The sequence below is a fragment of the Artibeus jamaicensis genome, unplaced genomic scaffold (assembly GCF_021234435.1).
Source record: "Artibeus jamaicensis isolate MK-2021 breed Jamaican fruit bat unplaced genomic scaffold, CSHL_Jam_final contig_233, whole genome shotgun sequence".
In the NCBI taxonomy this organism is placed as follows: domain Eukaryota; kingdom Metazoa; phylum Chordata; class Mammalia; order Chiroptera; family Phyllostomidae; genus Artibeus; species Artibeus jamaicensis.
In genome coordinates, this window is record NW_026521486.1 from 14,949,370 (window position 1) to 14,974,074 (window position 24,705).

At 36.2% G+C, this 24,705-nt stretch overlaps 1 protein-coding gene across 2 annotated transcripts in view; it reads right to left on the minus strand.

Annotated features, from left to right (window-relative positions):
• PARPBP (PARP1 binding protein) overlaps window positions 1-24,705 on the minus strand; it is a 55,306-nt gene that overhangs the window by 13,432 nt on the left and 17,169 nt on the right. For both annotated transcript variants that reach the window (XM_037160790.2, XM_037160791.2), the window contains exons 5-9: window positions 22,177-22,284; window positions 16,477-16,647; window positions 15,250-15,404; window positions 6,030-6,213; window positions 2,301-2,479 (exon numbers count right to left, since the gene is read on the minus strand). In XM_037160790.2, the coding sequence (XP_037016685.2) occupies window positions 2,301-2,479; window positions 6,030-6,213; window positions 15,250-15,404; window positions 16,477-16,647; window positions 22,177-22,284 (797 nt within the window). The remainder of the gene's footprint in view (window positions 1-2,300; window positions 2,480-6,029; window positions 6,214-15,249; window positions 15,405-16,476; window positions 16,648-22,176; window positions 22,285-24,705) is intronic.

A 24,705-nucleotide genomic window follows, 5' to 3' on the forward strand; every position in this document is an offset into this window, starting at 1 on the left:
CAGTTACAGAATAAAAGACAACTGAATCTAGTTGTTTATAATACTATATAAAAATATCAGTATCCCTATGCTGACAGTTCTCAATATTAATAATTTGCTTAATGAATCCAGTCACTAGACATTTGAGCTTCTACCACATGTAAGGAAAGCACTGTATAACATGATGTGGAGAACAGAAAGTTCATGCATTCACTGGTCCTGAATTTGGGCATCATGAAGTCTAGGTAAAAAAAGTAAGATATCTATTTAACTAAAATTCAACATAAAAAAGGACAAGTGCCATAGCAGAGGAATTCAAAAGAGAAAAACATAGTTTCTACATAGAAGAGTTAGAGAAGGCATAGTAGAGAGGGCAACACCAAAGTTGTGGGCCCAGACAGACGTGGATTCCTCAGGAAATTCCTCTGGACCCCTTTTTGGGTCCAGAGCCAGTTATAACCCTTTCAACTCAAAAGACTCTTATGTAAGAATAAAGGACAGTCTATTCTAAGAAATGCTAGCTTATAACCTTATATTAACTTATATTCATATATCAATGTCCTTAATTTTATCATTTCAATGAAGACCATTAAGAATTTACTTTACCATGGACAGGTACCTGTCTGCGCAATGGCAATTGGAAGTGCCAAGGTAAACTGTAAACAATTAAAATGTATTTTGTCATGTGATTCAATACAGAAAAATAGCTCTCTAAAATGGATGTGGGGATTAGTTTTGGCTTAAAAATATTCTATTAACACAAAATAACTTTCTCTAAGAAAACGGAAGGATTAAATGAGAGAATATTTAAACCATTCATATTTCTACCTAAAAAGTAAACTTTTAGGTTGAACAGAAGGTAACAGAGAAAAAAAAAAAGATCTATTTTCTTTATGCTCATGTCTGGGATTCCAGCACAGGGTATAAGTAAATCATTGATAAAATAAATTTCCACTGTTAGGAAATTGGGGCATTTTTAAGGTAGAATGTGAAAGAATTATATTATGTCCAGACATAAAAGGATAAACATGGGAAGCTGGTTAAGAAAATAAGATTTAAAGAAACTACAGGATAAAACTGAATTATAGATCATTAATGTTTCTCTTTAAAGAGAAAGGACAACGAGGCACAGGAGAGAGACTATGAGAAGCCATCACGCATGGTTGTGTCTGAACAATTTTAGACTAAAATGAGATTTCTAAAAAGCAGCTCAAGCAGAAAATAAAAAATATCAAATGGTAGGAAGACTTTGTAAAAATTCTCCACAATGTACCAAACACAATTTAAATGTTCTAAAATGTTTGATGTTTCTAAAATGAATGCTCATTAATTAAAAACATCACCAAGCTACTCAATTTTGACCTAACCGTTGTTAAAACTGGAAAATATCAATGTCCTGGAAAATATCAATACTAAATTAACATGGAATACCAATGTTAATTTAGTAATTTTCTTCATAATATGAGGAAGAAGCAGCAAATGCCAATTCCAATGGAAGCTCAGTGTTACACTCTCTCCTTTTCTCAGGCAGAATAGCACAGTCCTTGGAGTAGAGATCTCAGGCTTCAGAGGAAAACACATTTGCTGCCTACTAACTTAGCTCTCTTGGACACACTACTAAATACCTCTCTAAAACCACTGATTCTTCACTTAAGAAGTGAGGATACTATCGCCCTGGCCAGTGTGGCTCAGTTGGTTGGAGCACAGTCCTATAACCAAAAGGTTGCTGGTCCAACTTCTGGTTGGGGTACATATCTAGGTTGAGGGTTCAAGCCCTGGTCTCGGGTGCATACAGAAGGCAACCAATTGATGTTTTTCTCTTTCCCTTCCTCTCTAAAAGCAATGAAAAAAAATGTCCTCTGGTGAGGATAAAAACAAACAAAGTGAGGATACTACTAAAAGAGGTTGCTATGAAGGCTGAGACAATACGAGTGAAAATATTTAGCAAAGTTCTTGACACACATAGCAAAGCAAACACAGTAAATATTTCCAAAGGGAAAATAAAAACAAGAACAAAAAGACAAAACCAAAATAAAAAACCTGTCACACTCTCACAAAGCACTACCTTTTTATACATAACTCCCTCACATTGAAGTGTTCAATCTCCTTGTAACTAATTTTTGTTTTCTCTCTTCCTACTTTTCTGTAGTCTCCAGGTTTCCTTACTATGGTAGACCACAGTAGCAGTTTAGTAGTTACTATAATAGGAGACTATAAAAAACAGTATGTTCTTGTTTTAAAATCAATGAAGTGCTTTTTCACAAACTCCCGTTAGAGACTAGAGCTAACATTCACATGCACACAACTTCCACGTTACTTACCTAAAAAGTGTAAGAATTGAATTTCCACTATGATGAATGGTGTTTTCATCGTCATATAAAAGCTCTGCTTTGTTTTTGGTAGGAGCACTGGCTGCTTCTTCATCCAAAAGAGCTAGTAGAACTTTCACAGTATCTCTGCCACAGTATGCAGTGCCATGATTTATGGCATAAGATTTTGGCTAGAACGAAAAACAATTCTAAGCAAACGTTACAATCACCCCGGCTGTGTCAATCAGCCACTCTTTTCCATTTCATGTGCCACTGTTCTCCTTCCTCCTCTGTTGTTTAAAATAAGATCAGCCATGAGTAGTGGCTTTCAGGCATGTGAGTATTTCTCACTCCAGCCATACTAAAATCAATCTTATAAAAACTTCCAGAAGCACAAAAGAATACAAAATATAGTATCATCAAACAGGAAGACATTAGGTTCTGTTCAAAATAATGGTAGGCTTAAAGTCAGAAAATTTAGCTACTTCCTAGCTTACGTGACCTCAGCCCCATGACTTAACTCTCTGAGTATTTTTTCTCTCTTACACCAAACAGAGATGGGATTCTGGTGATCTAACTACCAACCCCAAAGATGTCTGTGAAGATCTACTCAAAAGCAAAAATGAAAAACTAGTTGACATCCGTTCATTCAGTAATCATTGACAACTGGGTACGAAATCCCAACCACTGCAGTTGGAGCTAAGTCCACCAAGGTAAAAACCACTGCCCCGAGTAACCCACAGTCTCCTTGATAAAACAAGTAAGTGAGCAATAACTGCACTGCCCAGACTCAGTGCTATGTCTAACATAATGTATACATGGTACAATGGGAGCTCACAAAATGGAGTGATCAATTTACCCTGGAATCAAGGATGGCTTCATGGAGGAGGAGACACACAAGAGTAGGAGACAGCAAGGCCCCTTCAGGGACCAGGTAGTATGATACGGCCAAAGAACAGGTTAACAGAGAGGGAGTTATGGGAGATGAGCCTGGGAAAGCTTTTGTGTATCAGGCAAAGGTTATAAGTCAGTCTGTTAGAGAGTTAAAAAATCTCTTAGTTTATTAAGCAAAGAGATGATACTATTTAGATTTTAGAAAAATGATAGCAATGTGTAAAATATATTCCATGGCAAGAATGTTATAAATTTGAAGATAGAATGACAAATGAAAAGACTGTAATGGTCCAGATTAGAACTGAAGAAGATAGTAGCAATACCTCTTTCTATTCCAAGTCATGAAAACCAAAGATCTACAACCAAGATTGCTCTACCCAGCAAAACTTTCATTTAGAATGGAAGGACAGATAAAGTGCTTCTCAGATAAGACCAAATTCAAGGAGTTCATCATCACCAAGCCCTTATTATATGAAATGCTAAAGGGACTTACCTAAGAAAAAGAAGATAAAAAAGATGAACAGTGAAAGGACAGCAAACTCACAGTTATTAAGAACCACACCTAAAACAAAAGCAAACTAAGAGGATAGCTAGATCAGGAGCAGAACCATAGAAATGAAGATCTCAGGGAGGGTTAGCAATAGGGGAGTGGGAGGAGGGGAAGGGGGGAGAAGGTACAGAAAATAAGTAGCATAGACAGTAGATAGAAAATACATAGGGGGAGGGTAAGAATAGTAGGGGAAATACAGAATCTAAAGAAATTGAGACACATGTTCATGAACTAAAGGGAGAAATGGTGGGGGAGGGGTATGCAGGGTGGAGGGGAAGGGAGGGGGGAATAGAGCAAATGTAATGGCATAATCAATAAAAATAAAAATAAAAATGTAAAAAAAAAAAAAAAAGAAGATAGTAGCAGTGAAGATTAGAAAAAAGCAGATTAAAAGAGGAGACCAGGAAAAATTTAGTGACTAGACAGACAAATAAGCAATATATGATAATAAAAATATATATAGATACATGTAAGCACAAACTCTGAAGACATTTCGGCCTAACATGGATACCAACTTACTGGTTATATGTGCTGTATAAATCTGGGAAAGCTGTTTAACCTCAATGAGCTTCAATTAAATCCTGGTAAAACAGGGGTAATTATAATGCCTAACCAATAGGGTTGTTGGACATTGTGCCTAGGAATCAAAGTTGCCCTACCTGGGACATTCCTCAACGTTCGCCTACATGGTCTTAGACTCCTGTCCCTACTTTGCTGAGGCTCAGGCTGCCAGCAAACTATAATGCATACCTACAATGGAATTTTAGCCAATTAACTATCACAATCTGGTGCTTAACCTATATATTTTTCATTAGATCCAAGTAAGTCCCTATTGTTTAATATTAACTTTACTGAGAATTATTGAATTACTACACAGCAGAAAGAAAGAAGGAACTCCTATACTTCTAGACAGCATGGATGGAAGTGGAGAGCATTATGCTAAGTGAAATAAGCCAGGTGATGAAAGACAAATACCATATGATCTCACCTATAAGTGGAACCTAATCAACAAAACAAACAAATGAGCAAAATAGAACAAAAGACATGGAATAAAGAACAAACTGAGAGTGGCCAGAAGGGGAGGGGAAGGGGGATAAGAGGGAAAGAAAGGGAAGGGCAAACAAAGGAACATGAATAGAGGACTCACAGGCCTGGACAACGGAGGGGATGGACTGTGGGAGCGGGGGAGATGGGGCAGGGGAGAGCAATGGGGGAAAAGGCAGGACAACTGTAACTGAAAAACAATGAAAAAGAAAAAAGCCAGGTTGTTTGCACTTTTATTTCTTGTGACTGGAAATGGAAGTGATTGATGCTCTTAGTTATCTGAGCTGTGAAAATTCCTTATTTATACTGACAGTAATAACCTGGCTGTCACTTGAGCCAAGTTAATGGAAAGTGTTAATAGCCAAGTTTCACAGAAAGTGTTAATACACATGGGATATACGGGGAATGACCCTAAATCTCTCCCATTGAATTAATCTAAAAACATGCATTGTTCTTGAAAAATATCTAAAAATAGTCCCCAAGGAGTGTGGATAAATAAGTAATAAAAATTAAGCAAATCTTTCTTCATACACTGGCTGTCACAATCATATCTAATGAAAAAGGGCTTTTGCTACCCGCAACAAGAGGATTTTAACACGTACTTCAAAACTGTGTTCTAGAGCTAAAAACATGGTAGGCAACTTTTCCTATAATAGTATAATGTTCGAAAATCTATGTAAAAATAAAACAGAGGTAAATGTTCAGGAAATACATAGTTAAAAGATTTATAAATATAGAAGAAATTCCTTTATGTTCACAGTAGGCTGACAATGAAGGCAGAAAATAAGAAATCACTAAGATGGAAAAATTCTATATAAAAAAAATAATAAACTGCGGAAGAAAAACCATTCCTGTTGCTGTTACAGCATCCCTAGCACTGAGATCAAACCAGAGGAAACAAGTTCTTATTTTACATCTTAGTAAACGGGAAAATGTTTCATTAAAATAACTATTGAAAAATATGACAAAACACCATAGTATCCATCAAAAATTATAAATTTCTAGTGATCCATGGGATACCAAGCATTATCCTATGCCCCTACTTTAACAAATACAATTTTGTCCAAAGATGTTATGATTTACCCAACTTGAACATAATCCTACATAATCCTATTGAGAAACTTGAATTTTCAATAACGTGATACAGGGAACACATTCTTCTGACTTAAACAGCAACAGCAAACCATTTCTACAACAAAGGGAAGAGAAAATATTTGATATAGAAGGATAATAAGAAATAAGAAGGTCATTACCCGTGCAGGACTGATGTCAGTGGTGCCAACAGCTGTGTCTCCTTGTTGAGAACTGATAATATTTTTAATCCTCAAATCCAAATCCTGAGCAACTTCCTCTACTGCTTTATGAAAAGGATCCCTGCTGTTCTGGCCTTTAATCAGCTGCATCTTTATCACGGAAAGTATCCGACCCCCTGCAATGCTGAAAATAGAAATAAAATTGCCTTCATAATGGTATTAGGAATGACAATATGCTCATGAGCTTGAAAATACAATTCTCAGAGTTAAACACTTTTCAGAGAATATGGCTTTGATCTTGAAAATCAAATAGTAACATATTTAAGAAAAGTATGAAAACCGTTAGAAGCAAAATTAAAAAGTTTTTCTAAAAGCCAGTCATTTCGACCAGGTAAGTTACTTCTTCCTTCACTTGAAAGCTAAAGGGAAACAATTCAGTTATACATGAAAAGACTCAGGTGCAGTTCTATGCATATACTATACTTCAAACATGTACCTTTAGATACAACTAAGGTAACAAAAGCTACCTCTCATTGAATACCTAGAATCCCACATGGCTTTGATCTTAAAGCCAATTCTGTATTATTATTACCCTTAAATCACAGATGAGAAAATTGGGTCTCAAAATGATCAGATAGCTTATATAAGAATAGATACTGCTCTGGGCTGGGAAGAATGGGGTGAGGAAGGAGACTGCGCTGAAACACACAATATTGCACTATAATATGAGAAGAGGTATTATAAGAAAGAGGAAAGTAAGCTAGTTAATACTGATCTACAGCAAACCAGAGACTGGACCAACTACGACCCATAGACATGTGTTTTTAAAAACCTAGACTCAGTTGTTTCTTTATACTAAGCCTGAACCTGAGTGAATCTGGGATACAGTTCCTGCTCTAGAAAGCACACCTGAAAGAACATACAGATGGAAGGATTTGGGTCCTTTACAAGAAATCAGAGGTGTGCAACAATACGAGGGGGCCTTTCTGAGGTCAGATCTCCATCCCTGGTGGAAAGGCTACACTGTGCCCAATGAGAAGGGGCGTGGTCTGAATGTGGAGTCAGGCTGCCTGGGCAACAATCACAGCTCAAATCCCAGCCCCTCCACTTTCTACACGGGGTGTGCTGCTTAACCTCTCTGTGAATTTTATGGTGCCAGAACGGAAATTATGAATTGAAGTTTTTATCCTCACGGCCCCATTGCCAGACTTTATGTTTTAGGGAACAAGCCAGGTTTCCTAACGATCATTGGAAATGGAATTGTTCACATTTAAATAACTGGTCCAAATAGAGAGGGAAAGTTAAAAGAAAAAATGCAGAGGGACTTAATGTGTATAACAGTGCATTAGACAGTGTTTCTCAAATTTGCCTGATCATCAGAATCATACTCAGCATTAGCTTAAAAGATCAACATGAGATCGCACCCTATTGAATCACAATCTCCAAAGAAGGACATTAAATAGGTGCATTGATTTAAAACTGCCACAGGTAATTCTTAGCATTGGACAAGCTTGGGATACATTTCAGGAAAAAAATTAGCTCCTTGAGAAAGGATTATATTTAACTAGTCTTCATATTACCAGTTTACACTGGGCACACAGAAATAATTGATACGTTTGTTGAGTAAATTGACCACCAACACACACAACAACCTTAAGCTTTTAACACTTAAGACAAAAGATATATATTTTACTATAATCCATATTATTTATTATTATTTGCAATGCAAAAGCATTTAAGGGGTATCCACTAGACACTAGTTATCTAGGGGAACATATTACTGAGCTTGACAGGTAATCCTACACGGAGAAATCTCTAAGTACCACCCAATCTCTGCCCCTGAAAAGGAACAAACAAGAGCTGGAGGGGAAGGCCGGAAGCCATGAGTGGGAAGCAGGATGAATGGGGTTTTCACGAGGACGAAAATCTCGAGTAACATCACGATCAGGACACAAAGCCCTGGTTGACTTTCAAATTATATCTGAACCTTATGAGGGGAAGGAAGAACGTATGGCTTTTATTAGATTTACTCTATGTACTTTATAGTTTTGATGCTTTTTAACATTTTCTATTTGTTTTTTGTTTATTGACCTTGTGCCCAGCAACACCAATTAACTCTACTATTAATTTCTATACTTCTTCTTTTGATTCTCAGAGTTACATATATATATATATATATATATAAAATCTTATCATCATCAATTAGGGTTGTACTTTCTCCTTTTCAATGGTTTTATCTCCTATTTCTTTTTCTTGCCCTACTACAGTGAATTGGACATCTAACACTATGCTGAAAAGAATGATGAGAGCAAGAACTCTTGTTCTAAATCTCAAATAGAATGCTAAAGCACTTTATCATTTAAGTAGGTTTTCAGGAAATCCTTATTCAAGTTAAAACTCTTATTCTTGATTCATTTTATAGCCAGGGGGTGGCCTTGCAGGGTCGGTGTGTCTTAACAGACTCCTCCCCTCAGGTATTCCTTGGGCTTTGTCATCTGTCCCCTCAAACTCTGCTGTCTATAAGAAGAGACTCTCCAAATTACCAGAGTCAGCAAATACTCTCAAAATAAAAGCTACTTTCCCTTCTTAACTTCCCTTTCTGGCTTTCTTCCTTCCCCTAATTTCTGTTTGTATTTTCATTGCTTTTGCCTGTTCATCAATACATTTAAAAGGCATTTAAAAGATATGTTATCCAGCCTTATTAATTATTTTGAAAGGAAGGGTCAATCGGCCAACCTAGTCTGCCATGCATCCATACTCAGTAGAGGCTAAGAATTTGTTTATGTATACAGGCACTTTCTTTTTCAGCTAGTTTTTAAATTTTCAATTAAAAGCATATTAAGTTATTGGATAAAATAGAGCCAAAATGAAAACACAATTAGCATTATGTGCAATTTCTGGGAATTCATCTCTAATGGAAAATTTTTGGAAAAGATTCAAAAGGATAATAAAATATGAAAGAGTATCTTAGGTAATTACAAGAACCCCTCCTAAAAAGTTACCTTTGCCTCCCTCTTCTCAAATCTTACAGATAATATAGTTCACTGATTGTATTTTATTGTTTATAAAATAATTTATAAGACTTTTACCATATTTAAGAGATTTTTCAATGTCAATATTTTGACCCCTGGCAAGATACTCCGAGCACCAGTATTATGACTAGTCTGGCACTATACATTCACTATGTACTAGCCAACCATTAACTTCAAATATCTGCTGAGCAACACAGTGGTTTAATTCATTTACTTATAAGGCCTAGAAATTCCTGAAGTTTTAACTCAAATGACACCAAAACATTTGTGCTAAGTGCTGGAAATACAAAATTTAAAAGGTCACAATTCATCATATGATACCGTGAGATCCTGAGGGTACAGAGTTTGAGTGGGCAGGGAAGAGAACAAGAAGGTATTCAGCAAGACTTCCCAGAAGATACATTATGACTATGCTGGATAAACATTAATAGAAGGACTTAGGTGAGAAAGATACATTGCAGTTGCTGACTACTAAATGGCTACTACATTAGAGCCCTGTAGCAGAAAGAAAAAACTGCAGCTACTGAGGAAAACACAACTAAGTCGCCAAGCTTGTATCAAATACACTGACTGAAAGAGACGAGAAAGCAAAAATAAAGACAAATGGTTGGTAATACTTTAATGTAATTGCCAACAATCTTTATCATACAGAACAACTGGCGTTTCCTCATCATCTTTCATGAAGTTGATAACTACTTGTTAAAATAAGTTATATCTCACCCTGGCTGGTGCAGTTCAGTGGACTGAGTGCCAGCCTGTGAACCAAAGTGTTGCCGGTTCGATTCCTAGTCAGGGCACATGCCTGGGCTGTGGGCCAGGTCTCCAGTAGGAGGCACATGAGAAACAACCACACATCGATGTTTCTTTCCCTCTCATTCGCTTTCCCTTCCCCTCTGTCTAAAAACAAATAAAATTTTTAAAAAATAAAATAAGTTATATCTCTAATAATTAACTATAGTTAAAGGTGCTACATAAAGTCTATCAATGCTTCTGAAATATTATTAAATGAGAAAAATGTAACATTACAATTCCACACTGGATAATTTCAACCAGATTCAATATTTTATAAATGCATAGTATTTAGTCCAATATATACAATTCAGGTGTGCCCTTAAAGAGTTGTTGTGTAATAAACCTGAAATACAGAATTGTAAACATCTGAACAACAGGGAACTATGTAACCTGTGACCCCCAGCCCCTCAATCCATGAAAGTACAGTCTGCATTTATGGTGGCACCTACTGGCAAGGGGTAGAAATGATGCCAAACGATAGCTAGGAGGGCCAACTGAAAATCTGGCAGTGGGGAGTGAAGTGTGAGAACGGATTCTTTGATTTCTTCCCTGTCAGTCTATTTTTCATCCTTCTCTGGACTTAGAGATTATTGTGATTTCCCATCACCACCATCCTATCATAAGACAAGTAATACAAACTTATCCTCAGTTACAAGAGTTAACTACATTTTAACTCCATTTTTTTAAGATTGTATTTATTTATTTTTAGAGAGGAGAAGGGAGGGAGAAAGAGAGGGATTGAAACATCAATGTCTGATTGCCTCTTGCATGCCCCCTACTGGGGACATGGCCCACAACCCAGGCATGTGCCCTGACTGGGAATTGAACCAGTGACCCTTTGGTACGCAGGCCAGCACTCAATCCACTGAGCCTCTCCAGCCAGATATAACTCTAAGTTTTAACATTGAGAGACAAGGGTTAGAGTGCTTAGAATTCGTATACTATACTGAGATAGCTGAAGTTTTATCCTTTACCTTACATGGACTCTTTAAAGGGTGTTACCATGGGAGTAACCTTTGTTGTTTCAGAAAGATCACTGGCAGCAGTGAGGGCAATGGGGTAAGGCAACTCAAGATTGGAGGCAGAATGAGCAACTCAGAAATAAGTGAAAAAAAATCCAGGCAAGAAAGAATGAAGATCAAGGCAGTGTAAAGAATGGGAATAAGATAGTACTTATGGGAATAGAGGGAAGAAAGAATATAAAAAATGTTGAATAAGAAGGATTAATGGCTCTTGGTGACTGAAGGGATAGAGAAAGAAGAAAAAGGAGTTTAAAACAACGTCCAGGTTTCTGCCTGGTTGACTGGAGAGAGAGAAGCTGCATCAGGCCAGACAGAGAAGCAGGTTTTCAAGAAAAAATGAAGATTTAACACAGGACATGTTAAGTTTCAGCTGTCTTTGAAGTTACAGTCTATAGGGAAAGATATAGTTTTGAAATTCAAGAAAGAGGTTTGAATTTCACTGAAATATAGGTGTAGAATTGGCATATATGAAGTCAGAGAGGTAGATGGAAAATAAAAGAATGGAATCTAAGAAGTTATGGGGGAAAGAGAGAAAATGAACAGATTTGAGGACTCAAAAGAGACCTAAGACTATGACACTAGAAGATCAAAAGTAATCTTTGCAGAATTAACTTCAATAGAGTGGAAAAGTGTGAAACCGCTAAGTACAGACACGTTAATAAGTATTGAGTGTCTACTCTTTGCCAGAAACTGTGCTAGAGTTAGGGAATGTTAGTGAAGAAAACCAATAAAGCTCTCAGAGTTTACAATTTAGTGACAAATGTAGAATAAACAATGAGGGATTGGGAAGTGGAATAAAGGGTGTTTTTTTTCCAAGAATTTTAGCTATAGAAGGAAGGAGAAGGAACTGAGGAAGTTGATGGTTTGAGAAGATGGTTTGTTTTTTTCCTCAAAATCTTTATAGTCTCTGGCTAAAGTATGAGTAAAAGAGGAAGTTGAAACTATAAGACAAAATGAATGAACAACAAAACAACGTCCTAACTGGTTACCCTCATTGTGCCCACTTCTTCACTGTCTTCCTAGAACATAAAGTAGTTACCGATTATGACCAGAGAGAATATTCAAAATAACTGGCTGCTAAGTCACTGAAGAATTTAAGAATTTACAAGAAGACCTTAAGTCTCTCTCTCACCCTACATGCCTCTAAAATGTGCTTCCAGCCTTTCGCACAAATGTGCATTACAAATGAATGTCCACCTTGTTGATAACTTACCCCAAACAGAAATTCCTCCTTTCGGAATTATAACAAAACACATTGAATTCAATTCATGTAGTTATATCTGCTCCCTCTCAAAACCCACTAAAGTGACAAAAAGGCAAGAAAGTTGTTAAATACATAAAGAAAAAGAAAACGGGAGAGGAGACAACACCCAATGATAGCAGAGACACATCGTGAAAGCATGGAAAATGAAAAGCAGATGGACAAGCGGTAACTGACTCCACAGAACAGAAAACGCTGAAAACTAAGAAACTGCTGAAACACCAATAAGAAGCAAGCTCAGAAATCCTCAGAAATTGAAGGCAATACTGAAGACTACGGTAAAGGCGGAGTTGCAAATAAGAAACTTGGTTCAAAGTGTACATAACGTTCAGACCCTAAACCTCCTCTCCTCTGACAAATCAGGCTAGTGCACTCCTCTCGCCTCGGCACGAAAAGCAGGGGCGCTCTGCAGAAACTACGCCAGAGGCTCTAGACCCAGAGGCACCAGAAACTGAAAACAGAGGGATTGAGTGTCTACGTGCCAAACTGGAAGACTCAGCATCCACCTTACCTCAAATACCAGAATGTTACTAGCCAGACTTACAACTTTCAGAAAGAGACTAAAGGATACCTCCTCCACAGACATTTTTGGGAAAGTCACAAAGAAAAAAGGTATAGTTATTGACTTTTGGAGAATCCCAAACAAAAAAGCCAAATGGTTGCCAAGCTAATGAAGTCCACTGCAGAGCTGCTAAGCAGCTTTATGAGACCTCATTAAATATGAAAAGTCCAGAATTACCATACATTTTAGGGACTCCTCTAACATGAAACAAGGCAAAATCAAACAAAAACTAATTTTTATCAACTTAGATAAAAACAATGATCATCCAGGAAGCAAATAAAAATAATATTAAAAATTAAAGATAATAATCTTAGATAAATGAAACATGATAAGATCACCTACAATGAAAGGTGAGAACAGAATAAAGATATTTGTCATAAATGAACAAGTAAAAGTGCAAGAGACTCAGAGAGAGATACGCAGACTGACAGTTGCCAGAGGGGAGGGGAGTTGGGAGCTTGGGTGAAAAAGATAAAAGGACTGAGAACTACACACTGGAAGTTACAAAACAATCCTGGGAAAGCAAAGGGAATACAGTCAATGATATTGCAATAACTGTGTACAGTGCCAGGTGGGGACTTAAAACACAGGGAAAACCACTTGGTAAAGTATATGATTGTCTAAACACTATGCTGTACATCTGAGACTAAAATACTGAATGGAAACTGTAATTACATTTTTTAAATATGTAAAATAAATATATTTGTCTCACACTTACTTTTTCTTACAAAGCTATTTGAACAAATAGTTTACCAATTAAAGTCATGAGATCCAGAAAGCAAGGCAGAGGCAAAGAAAACTCACGAGGTGTTGAAGAACCTTCATGGCTACCACTCTGAAACAGGCCTGCCAAGCAAAGCACAGGTTGAACAAATATGATTGAGGACTGTCCAGAAAGAATGTCTTCGAGGGCAAAAATCAGAACCAATACATGACCTAATGTTAAGAAGAAATGATATAGTTTTGTTGATAAGGTTGATAAAAGAATTGATGATAAAGGAGAGAAAAAAGTAGGTAACTAAAACAAAATTTAAAGTAGATGAAAAAATTATAATTTGAACAAAAAAGTAAAATCATGGTATATCACAAAGTTTAGCTATAGACAATATTTATAGAGTCATAATACAATAAACGAATGATTTAACCTGAAATTATGGCATAACTAGATTAGAAATATGAAGAAAGAGAAGTATTGTTGTGTCCGGTGGGAAGGAGTGTAGGGAGGCTGGTTGAGTGGGTTGCAAATTCTCATCTCCCATGACAGAAAGTTAATAGATAACAGCCACAACTGAAAAAAATCAAAATTAGCTGCGTTGAAATTTCATTTAAGTGAGGCAAATAGAAAACAAACACACAAAAAAAGATTTGGGTGTTTTTATTACAAGTCTGTAGTATCATCTGACTTTACCAAAATATATGCATATTGCTTTGCTAAAAATAAAATATTTTTAAAAGTTAATTCTGAGCCACCTCAGAAGAAGTGATCAGCCATTATCTGGGAGTTCAGAAGATGTCACTGATACTTACTTCCTTACGTTGGATATCCATGGAAAAAAGGAAGAAGGATGTAGTTCAGAATAAAATCCTGAAAAAATTCTTCCTAGAATCTTGGAATGGAAAGAAGTTTCATGGACCAGGATGCAGTGATTAAGGGAATGGTTCCAGGGTCAGAACCGGCTGACCTCAGATCCTAGCACTGCTACTTAACGACCATGTGACTGGGGTAAATTACTTAATCCCAGTGTATCTGATTCTCAATTGGGTACCTGTCACATACTGTTGTAAATAATCAAATGATAATCCCCATAAAGAGCTTAGTATAATTTCTGACATAATAAATACGTAGTAAATATTGACCATTTCTAAATTGACAGTGATATACTACAATACAATTGCTATTATATACAGCTCACCTCGGCCCCTGAAATTAATCTAAAAATTACTAATCATCCTATATAGCTATATTATAAATGAACCTGTCAAGTTATAAATACAATCTCTTACTTCCACTATCACATAAACACAAATTTCACATGAAGTAAAGATTTATGCATAAGAAAATGAAAAAAACTAGCAGAAAATAGAACAGAGAATTCATAATATCTTCAACAATTTTCTTATTCAGTCTTTTTTTGAAAAATATTTTGTATTTTTTTCATTACCATTTATCCCGCCTATACCCTCTTCTATCTATATGGGATTTCTTTATTGCTAAACTAAAAGCTGAAAGAAATGATCTATTAGGTAACTTCTAATCCTAAAAAAATCAATTTCTTCCAGATAAAGACAAATGGTAAAAACCCTTTTCTCTAAACAAATTTAATTTGAACATGTCTTGAGACTTTGACAAAAATTTTGGAATCACAGGGAAGCAAAACTTTGGGGGGAAAATTCACATGATTATATTTCATTAATCTAGATATTTTTCTTCTCCCTACTATTTGGTCTGATGATTGGTCATTTCAATAGCTCCTGTACTCCTACCTTGATTCTGTGAAGTTTTAAAGATAGAGTAATAATGCACATTTGTAATTTATGAAAAGTCATTTACCTTGGATTTGATATCTCTCCAAGAATCTCATCTAATTTGTCAATGAAATTAATGAAATTAGACAATCCTTTTACATGTGTCCTTAGAGGATCGGAAGGTGATGGTGCATATCCTTTCCCTCCAAGCTCTAGTGTTCTAATAAATGATGTGGCCACCTGTGAATTGAAACAAATGATTTAGTTACATTTAATGATTTAGTAAGTTAAAACTACATTTACTTTATGAAGCCGGGTTCATTTACATAGTTCTGGTTATATACAAGTGAAGTATGTTTGTGACTCAAAACACACTTTGATTGAGAAGCAAATAATCAAAGAAGCAGGCGCCATGCAGAATTCGTGCCAGCAAAGGTTAGGGGACAAATTAAGGGCATAGTATGTTCATAAGAGTGTGTCACTGAGTATAAAGAATTGGTTTATGAACATATTCTTACACAGATTTAATAGCTACCAGAATTGTTGCACTGAACGAAGGGGTTTTTGGAGCCAACTGTGTTGGTTTATTCAAGGGTGGGCAATTAATTCAACTCTTCCAAGCCACAGCTTCTTTATTTGTAAAATAAAGATTTAGACTAGATAATCCCTAAATCCCATCTAGTTTCACATCCTAAGATTGTGGAATTTGATCATGTGCAGTTCAAAAGGCCTTGCCTTTACAATGATAACAATACACAAATGACGGTTATATATAAAAGTATCTCTGCCAAAGAAATATTCTAAAGCAGTATTTTCCAGGGTGCATCTTTAGAAAGACAAATGCTATGAAATTTCAATAGCATTTGAAATTTCCCACAGTAAAACAACTTAGGAAACAACAGATTAAATAACAAGATTAACTTAAGCAGATATTTTTAGAGCAGGACTTCTCAAAGCTTTTGATAAACAAAATGAATTTATGTATATCTAATAAAGATACATACATTTCCAAACATTTTGCTCTTGGAAACATTTACTCAAGAAGCATTTAACAGGGGCCTTTTGCCTTTGGCTAGCGCTGTACAGAATACATGTAGGAAAACACTCTTTGCAGAAAGTCTCCCTTGCCAAATTTAAAGGATATGACAAAAAATAAAAATACTATGGATTTTCAAATATGGAGGTAGGATATATACAGTAATAATTTAAAAGCTATTTTATCATAGTTATAAGAATTCTCCATTAAGATACCTGGATCCAATGTTCAAAGGGCTTTTATTTTTAAAACCTTAAAAATGTAACACATCCATACCAGAAACATAGACATCTGTTTCTCTCGAGCAGCACGCTTCAGATCCGTGAAGGCTTCTCTCCCCAGGCCTCTGTCAGGAACATTGAGAATGTGAGCCAGAGCCAGGTCATTCTTGGAATTCACCAGCAGATTTAAATATGAGTAGATCGTTTTCTTTGCTAGTAACTTCACCTGCACAATAAAATATTCTTTTTCATTGAAGTTCTAAATCCCCGATTATTTTATATGCAGTAAAAACATTGATGATCATTCAATGACAATTATCTCACTCAGACCTTTGGGAAAAAGAATCACCAAATAAACTGAAAGTTTAGGTTGGACAATTAACATAGCCTTGCTCATAGAGCTGACTTGCTGCCATAAAAAGCTATGGGTAAATACTAATTACCATAATTATTGGAAAATGGCTCTTAGAAAATGAAATAAAAGATACAATCCAAAGTCCGCCTGCATTTCTGATGAGGCCTGATCTCATTCCCCCACACACATCTGCCACTAAGCAACAGCCAATTACAGTGTTCCCTGAGACCTAGGGCATGGGTCCAGGGCACCATTGGTCCCTATGTCCCTTACAGGACTAAAATTACATGGTTAAGCTTTTGGAGAACTATGAAGACACTGATTTTGACAATACCAAATAACCAATTAAGTAATAAAATTAAAAGATTCAAGCAAATGCTAAGCAAATAGTGGCAAATAGTTGATGTTGATGTTAACTTGGCCAAAACAGAGCTATAGACCAGGACAAGATACATAAGGTCTGAGAGCATTTGATACGGGCATCGTTTCTTTCATATACATTGTATGTGTTCTTCAAGGTCAATTGATAAAATAGGACAGAAAGACAGTGAAACAGCAATAAAAAATTGCAACTCTTTAAGAGGTTTCTTAGATAATTATTAAGGACATCTCAAGTTCATATACATCTTAAAGCACTTTTAAAGATAGTACCCTTTTGAATTATTTAAATTTTATGTGAAAAACAATTCTTGAATTATGAGAGCAAGTCAGGTCTAATTTTTAGAAACCTCCTTAGGCAGAATAAGGTTACCTTAAATACAGACTTAAAATATAATTCAAGCAAAATTGATTAAAAGAAGTCCAAATATTAACTCAAACTTTTTTTCTTAAATATTAAAGACATTAGCATTTATTACCTCTCCAGAGAGACTCCCTAATTTCCTTACGTAAAGTAGATTGCCATTCACCCTGTTACAACTCCGCATATGAGTCAGTTATATAATTCTCTGCATAGATAGACAATTTCTGATACTTTATTTATTTTCTTAATATTTCTATTACTATATGAGTTTCCTTGAGAGCAAATGATGTATCCTTAGGGCATAAAAGAATGACCGACATGATATTAGAAAATCTATCCATTTTGTTAATAGGCTCTCAATCAGTTTCTATTCAATGATGAATGAAAGAAAAATTAATACATGTATTTGGCCCTTTTAGACATTTCAAAATTGAAGCTATGTATAAAAAAACTTATGTGGGATCAAATAAGTGGTAATATATTTTTATTAAATTGTCTTAAAAAGAAAAATATTTTACGGTACAATTAAATTAAAATCATCTTTAAGATGTCTTAAACTTTTATAAACTAAATATATAACATAGTTTTCTACTTATACTTCAAATGTCCTTATATCTTTCATCGTAAATCACAATACTTCACATGACTCTACAGTACAAAAAATTCCATTTAACTTCACGGTGCAATAGTATGTCTTAACCATACCCTCTCTATCTTTTTGACAGTGGGAAAAGTAACACAATTTCCCAAAAATCAAGACAGAGAAACAGTGATATTCACACCGTACTCAGAAACTTTTTTACTTTTTCTACATTTAATTTCTTAAAACTACATTTAGTTTCACTGTCACAAAATAATTAGGATTTACCAGTCCATGTATATCTGGACCCTTCATGAGTACAAAACCAGGTCTTAAACTCCCACATCTACAACGTGCTCTTCAAGACTAGCAAATTTTGTCCTTCTGATACTGGTCAAACATTGGGGAAAAACAGCTTGGAGTCCTCACAGTCAGAGTGTTGCTTTTAACTCATGGCTGTAATTAGAAATCTGTCCCTATCATTATGGTCAGATAACATGGCAGTTATGGTTTCCCTGCTCTTATATTTGCAAGAGGGTTTTAAAGAGGTTCTCTGGAAAAGCATTCCACATAAATACAGTTATGATGTCCAGAAGCAAGGGCCTAAATTAAAAAACTCCACAAGGCTGAAGTTCTCACTAAGATACCGAACATAAAGATACCGTTCTGTTTATTTGTTTAATAACCTGATTCTATCCATACCACAAAGTATTTGTAATGTTTGTTTAGAAGGTGAACAATTTCAAGCTTTCTGAAAATTCCAAGTTTCTTTTGCTATCCCCTAATTATTACTGAAGTGCAGATATTCAATCTCATGTTGACAGTCTTTCTAAATTAAGAAAAGTAATAATTTATACAGGTATTTTTTACTTTCATTGCCAACATATAAATTATTACATATAATGACCAGGGAAAAAAAAGTAAGACTAGAGATAATATACTGGTAACATTTTTTATTTAACTGATGATTTCTTTGGGGGTCTTTATTGTATTTTTCCCTTCATTACTTCAGAATTTCTAAAACAACAGTTTAGTACCTTAAGAAAAATAAAATGAAGTAAAATAAAAGAAAGACACAGAAACATTGTTTCTCAAATTCATGCCATTCATCCACTTGAGGACTCTCATGTGGCATTAGTAAGCACAGTTGGTGATAAAAATAAATCGCTGCAAGACTGCAGCCCAAAAAGTTACTTTGGAATTTTAAAAGAAATATATTGCCTTCCAAAAATACTTTGTAAAAGGAAAAATTAGAAGTCTGCAAGTACAGGAAAATGGCTTTAGAGGATGGCTGCTACTTTAATAGCCCTCATAAAATCTAATCCATCAGCTAACTAGTAGGTAAAATACTCCTAGAAAATAAACCCAAGTAAGCAAAAGATAAAAGCAGAGGCATTAACACAATGAGACTATCATTACTTTCTAAATGAGAGAACTATGTACTTATAACAAAGACCCACCGGTTTCTCTAAACTCTAACCCCTTTCCACAGGTGTATCTGTGAAATAATGTTTTATATCCGTAAGCCGAAACGCTATAAGTTTAGGTCATTTTACATGTACAAATTAGTTCATTACTCTTGATTAAAAGTCACAATAACAATAATTGTTTCCTCCCTGTAAAGCTTGTAAGATAGATCAAAAAGAATAGATTCTAAACTATCTACCCTCTCCATGTCACTGAGAAGAAACCAGGTAAAATTGCCCTGTTTTGTCGATATTTAGGGCAAGAGAAAAAAACAAGCAGAATTTAAATAAAAAATTAATTTCAAATTATTTTCAAGCAAGAGAAAATAGGATTTGGGCAATTTTATTGTACCAAAAAGGAGGACGTGCTTGATATGTAACAGGGCATGAAAGAAAGTTACAGAAGGCAGCCTGAAGGGGATCCTTCTATTTTAGCAACAAAGATTAATGACTGTAATTAATTTTAAAACTCTAAGTAAATAAAACTCCATGAGTCCTCAGCAATATATACACACATAAAAAAGGAAAAAGATACATAGAAAAGAATATCTAATTTGCTTCCTGTAACTGGTAATTAAAGAGAAAGAATTAAGCAGTGATCCTGCCATTTTTAGGGAACTGTACTTCATTCATCCCAGTTGATAAAAGCTCTTCTTTACTGAGAAGTGACAGCTAATTAACGTGAAGACAAGACATAGTTAGAAACTCGCCATTCTGCAAACTCTAAAGGAATGACTGATTCAGACCGGCATGATCAATGAATACAGGCTTAAAACCATTTGATGAAAGGTGGCTGGGACACAGGACATCCCACAGTGTCACAGTATCACCCCACAGACCTCCGCTGACAGCAAAGGGAGAAGCACTCCTTCACACTGGAAAGACCAGATAATTCAAGGCAACTTGAGTTTGTGTCTCCTGATACGGTACAAAAGGAGATACTCGGCATCAGTTATGAAGTATTTGTTAAGAAATGTTAAACCTTAATCTGAACAAGCTTTCAGATGTAACTCCAGGTTTATTGGAAATAGAGAAACTAGTTAAATAATACCAGTAGGAATTAATCAGATGAATAAAACATGAAACAAAAAGGCTGAGGGGAATTCTAGAGGAAGAATCTAAAAAGATATAAAACCCACTTAGGGGACAAATGGAGAACTGTGACTAGGAAAGAAAGCAAACGACATCAGGGAATACTTAAGTTTTCTTATATATGATAATGATATTGTGGTTATGCCCAAATTTTTAGGAAATGATTTGCTGAAGAGATTTTTAGCACAGCATCTGTTAGTACAGATTAAGTGTCATATCAGCAACTTAACTTTCATACAGAACAGAAAAAATATCAGATGCAGATATGCAGTGAATTTCTAAGTCTGGGATGTAGGTATACAGGTATCTATTTGAGGGCAGTGATAAAATATATTTTTAAAAGTGTTATCTGTGTAGCATGGGACTTATGAGAAAATCTGTTTAACAGTGTTTCTTGAAAAACAAAGAAGGTGATTCATCAAATGTGTTAACTTACTAGAGCAATTGGATTTGGAAACAGGCATATTCTAAGCCTTTCATATACTGTATTTTTAGAAATACTGAATGTCATTTTATGCTTTTTCCAATACTCGTGAAATCTCATCTTGTCAATGGTTTTATTAACCATAAAAATTTCATAAACATAACTCTCATGGTTAGTGAGGGGTTACTGCATTTAATTTGGCACCTACCTTTCCCAGCCGAAGGTAAATTGTATTAGACCAAACCTACACTTGGCACTAGTTTTCTGTGCTAAGCTCTCACACCAAACCCTGTTATCAGAACTCACGATTCCCCAGCATTCTACTGCAGAGGCTACGGAACAGATTTTCCAGTTGTACACATCTTCTTTAGAAGCAACCATAGAAAACAGGAACTGTGAAGTTTACCAAACACAGTCAGCCCTCTGAATCTATGGGTTCCGCAACTGTGGGTTCAACCAACCACAGATTGAAAATATTGGAAACAAAAAAAAAGTTACGCCATTGCTGATATGTACTATGTAGTCAGGCCTACGATGACTGTATCTGTACTGAATATATATATATACATATATATATATATATATATGGATTTTTTTCTTATCATTGTTCCCTAAACAACATAGTATAACAAATATTTACACAGTATTTACATTGTATGAGGGGTTACAAGTAATCTAGAGATATTTAAAGTATACAAGAGGATGTCTATAGGTTATTTGCAAATACTATGTACATTATTTTATATAAGGGACTTAAGCATCTGTGGATTTTCATATCACAGGGGGATCCTGGACCCAATACCCCCAGTTACCAAGGGACATTATATAAAGATTCAAAAAACTCTGGACTTTCAACCATTTTTCTGATACTTAGGGTGATACCTCTTCTCGCATAGCACAGGTTAACTTGGCCCAAAACCATGAAATAACTGATTGATATGCTTTCAACCAGTCTTCAACGTATTACTCTTTGCAAATGGTTTTATTTAATCAAATAAAAAACTTCAAAATTTTTTTAAAATAGTAACTGTGTGCACAATCAAATTCCTAGTCACTTGAAGGGATCCCATCGGGCTTTACTCTGCTCACAACTCACCTTTTCACTATCCTGACTGTGTTCACTCATTGGTGATGGAGGTACAAAAAGACCAGTTTCATCATCTACTGCAGACTGTCTGCCGGACAGAAAATCCCATAGTTGACTCTGTAGGAAATACAGGATATTTTACTAATAGAATGCTATGCCAACTCTAAAAAATATTTCATATTTGGTTCTACTCACTATTACTGATATTCCAGTACACAGTGCATTACCTGACCTTTGCTGGCAGTCAATAACATGGTCTTACACTTCCCAACAAAATGCTTCAATTAATTCCTACTGCCACCTGTACTCACAGAGTTTTACAAGTTTACAGTTAAAAGATAACCTTGGAAATTTAATCTTAGCCTTTTATTTTTTATGGAAGAAGAAGAAGAGACAGAAAAGTCTTGCCTGAGGCCCACAGTAAATGTTGCATTTGGAATATATAGGACTTCCGCCAAGATGGAGGTATAGGTGGATGTGCCGTGCCTTCTCACACAACCAAGTTTAGGGACAACTAAATATGAGCATCAGAAAACACAACCAGAACACGGAAAATTGAACTTTTCGGAAGTCCGGCAACAACAAATTCTTCAGCTCGACCGGTAAGCGGCGAAACCGGCATCTCGTGAGGGGTTGCACAGGAGGACTCCGGTCGGACGGACCCAGGCACGGAATCCAGACGCGCGAATCCAGACGCACGGGTTCCAAACCCAGGACTGGACCTAGTGAGCGACCGAGCAACCCACTGGGTGAGCGACTGCTGAGGAGACAGTGGGGAGGCGGTGCTGCGTGTTGACTGCGGTTGCCTATCTGTGGGCGAGCGGACAGGCGGGGGAGTGGGCGCTTGGACCGGGAGGCGGTCCCCGTGGCTTGCGGCAGTAGAGGGCGCCGCCATATCCCCGCTCTGACCACGCCCCCACATACAGCGTCACAACCCAGCGACCTGGGAGTCCAAGGCGCCGCTTCTCACATTTAAAGGGCCTGAACAGACCAAAAATGTCGCAGGAAGACCTCAAAGCCCCAGAGATAAATCTAAGCGATGAAGAAATAGCAAAACTCTCAGGCGCACAGTTTAAAACACTGGTCATCAGGTTCCTAACAGATCTGGTTGATTATAGCCACAAATTAGAGAAACATATGAAGGCTAAACTAAGGGAAATGAATGGAATTCCACAGAAAACCCATAGAGATGAAAAGGAAACTGGGACTCAAATCAATGGAGTGGACCAGAAGAAAGCAAATAATGGCCAAACAGAAAAGAGTCAAGAAGCAAGAATTCAAAGAAATGAGGAGAGTCTTAGGAACCTCCAGGACATCTTTAAACGCTCCAATATCCGAATTATAGGGGTACCAGAAGGGGGAAAGACACAACCACCAGTGGAAAAATTATTTGAACAAATAATAAAAGAAAATTTCCCCAATCTGGCAAAGGAAATAGACTTCCAAGAAATCCAAGAAGCTCAGAGAGTACCAAAAAAGTTGGACTCAAGAAGAAACACACCAAGGCATATCATAATTACATTAGCCAAAATTAAAATGAAGGAGAGAATCCTAGAAGCAGCAAGAGCTAAGGGGACAATCACCTACAAAGGAGTCCCCATCAGACTGTCAGCAGATTTCTCAAAAGAGATCTTACAGGCAAGAAGGGGCTGGAAAGAAATATTCCAAGTCATGAAATCTAAAGACCTACAACCAAGATTGCTCTATCCAGCAAAACTTTCATTTAGAATGGAAGGACAGATAAGGTGCTTCTCAGATAAGATCAAATTCAAGGAGTTCATCATCACCAAGCCCTTATTATATGAAATGTTAAAGGGACTTATCTAAGAAAAAGAAGTTAAAGAAACATGAACAGTGAAAGAACAACAAGCTCACAGTTATTAACAACCACACCTAAAACGAAAGCAAACTAAAAGAACAGCTAGATCAGGAGTGGAAACATAGAAATGAAGATCTCAAGGAGGGTTAGCAACAGGGGAGTGGGAGGAGGAGATGGGGGGAGAAGGTACAGAAAATAAGTAGCATAGACAGTGGATAGAAAATAGATGCGGGGGGGGGGGGCAAGAATAGCATGGGAAATATAGAACCTAAAGGACTTGAGACACATGGACATAAACTAAAGGGGGGTAATGGTGGGGATGGGGGGGCAGGGTGGAGGGGAATGAAGGGGGGAATAGAACAACTGTAACAGCATAATCAATTTTAAAAAATAAATTTAAAAAAAAAGAAAAAAAAAAAAGGAATATATAAGTAAATCTAGTGGCCGAAGCAGTACACTAAGAAATAGTTTCCAAGAAAACATTTATAGAGATATTTGCCTTCACCCGCCCATCCTACTCAACATCGCCATGTTATTTCATTTATTCTAAAGTATCTTGCATACACACACACACACACACACACACACACCATTCCTGAAGAATAAGCCAGGGCGAAGGTACAAACCAAATTAACAAAGCTCAATGACATTGCAAACCACTTTTCCTCTCACATATTGCAAAGTTATAACTAAAATAACTCACCAATACATATTAAAAA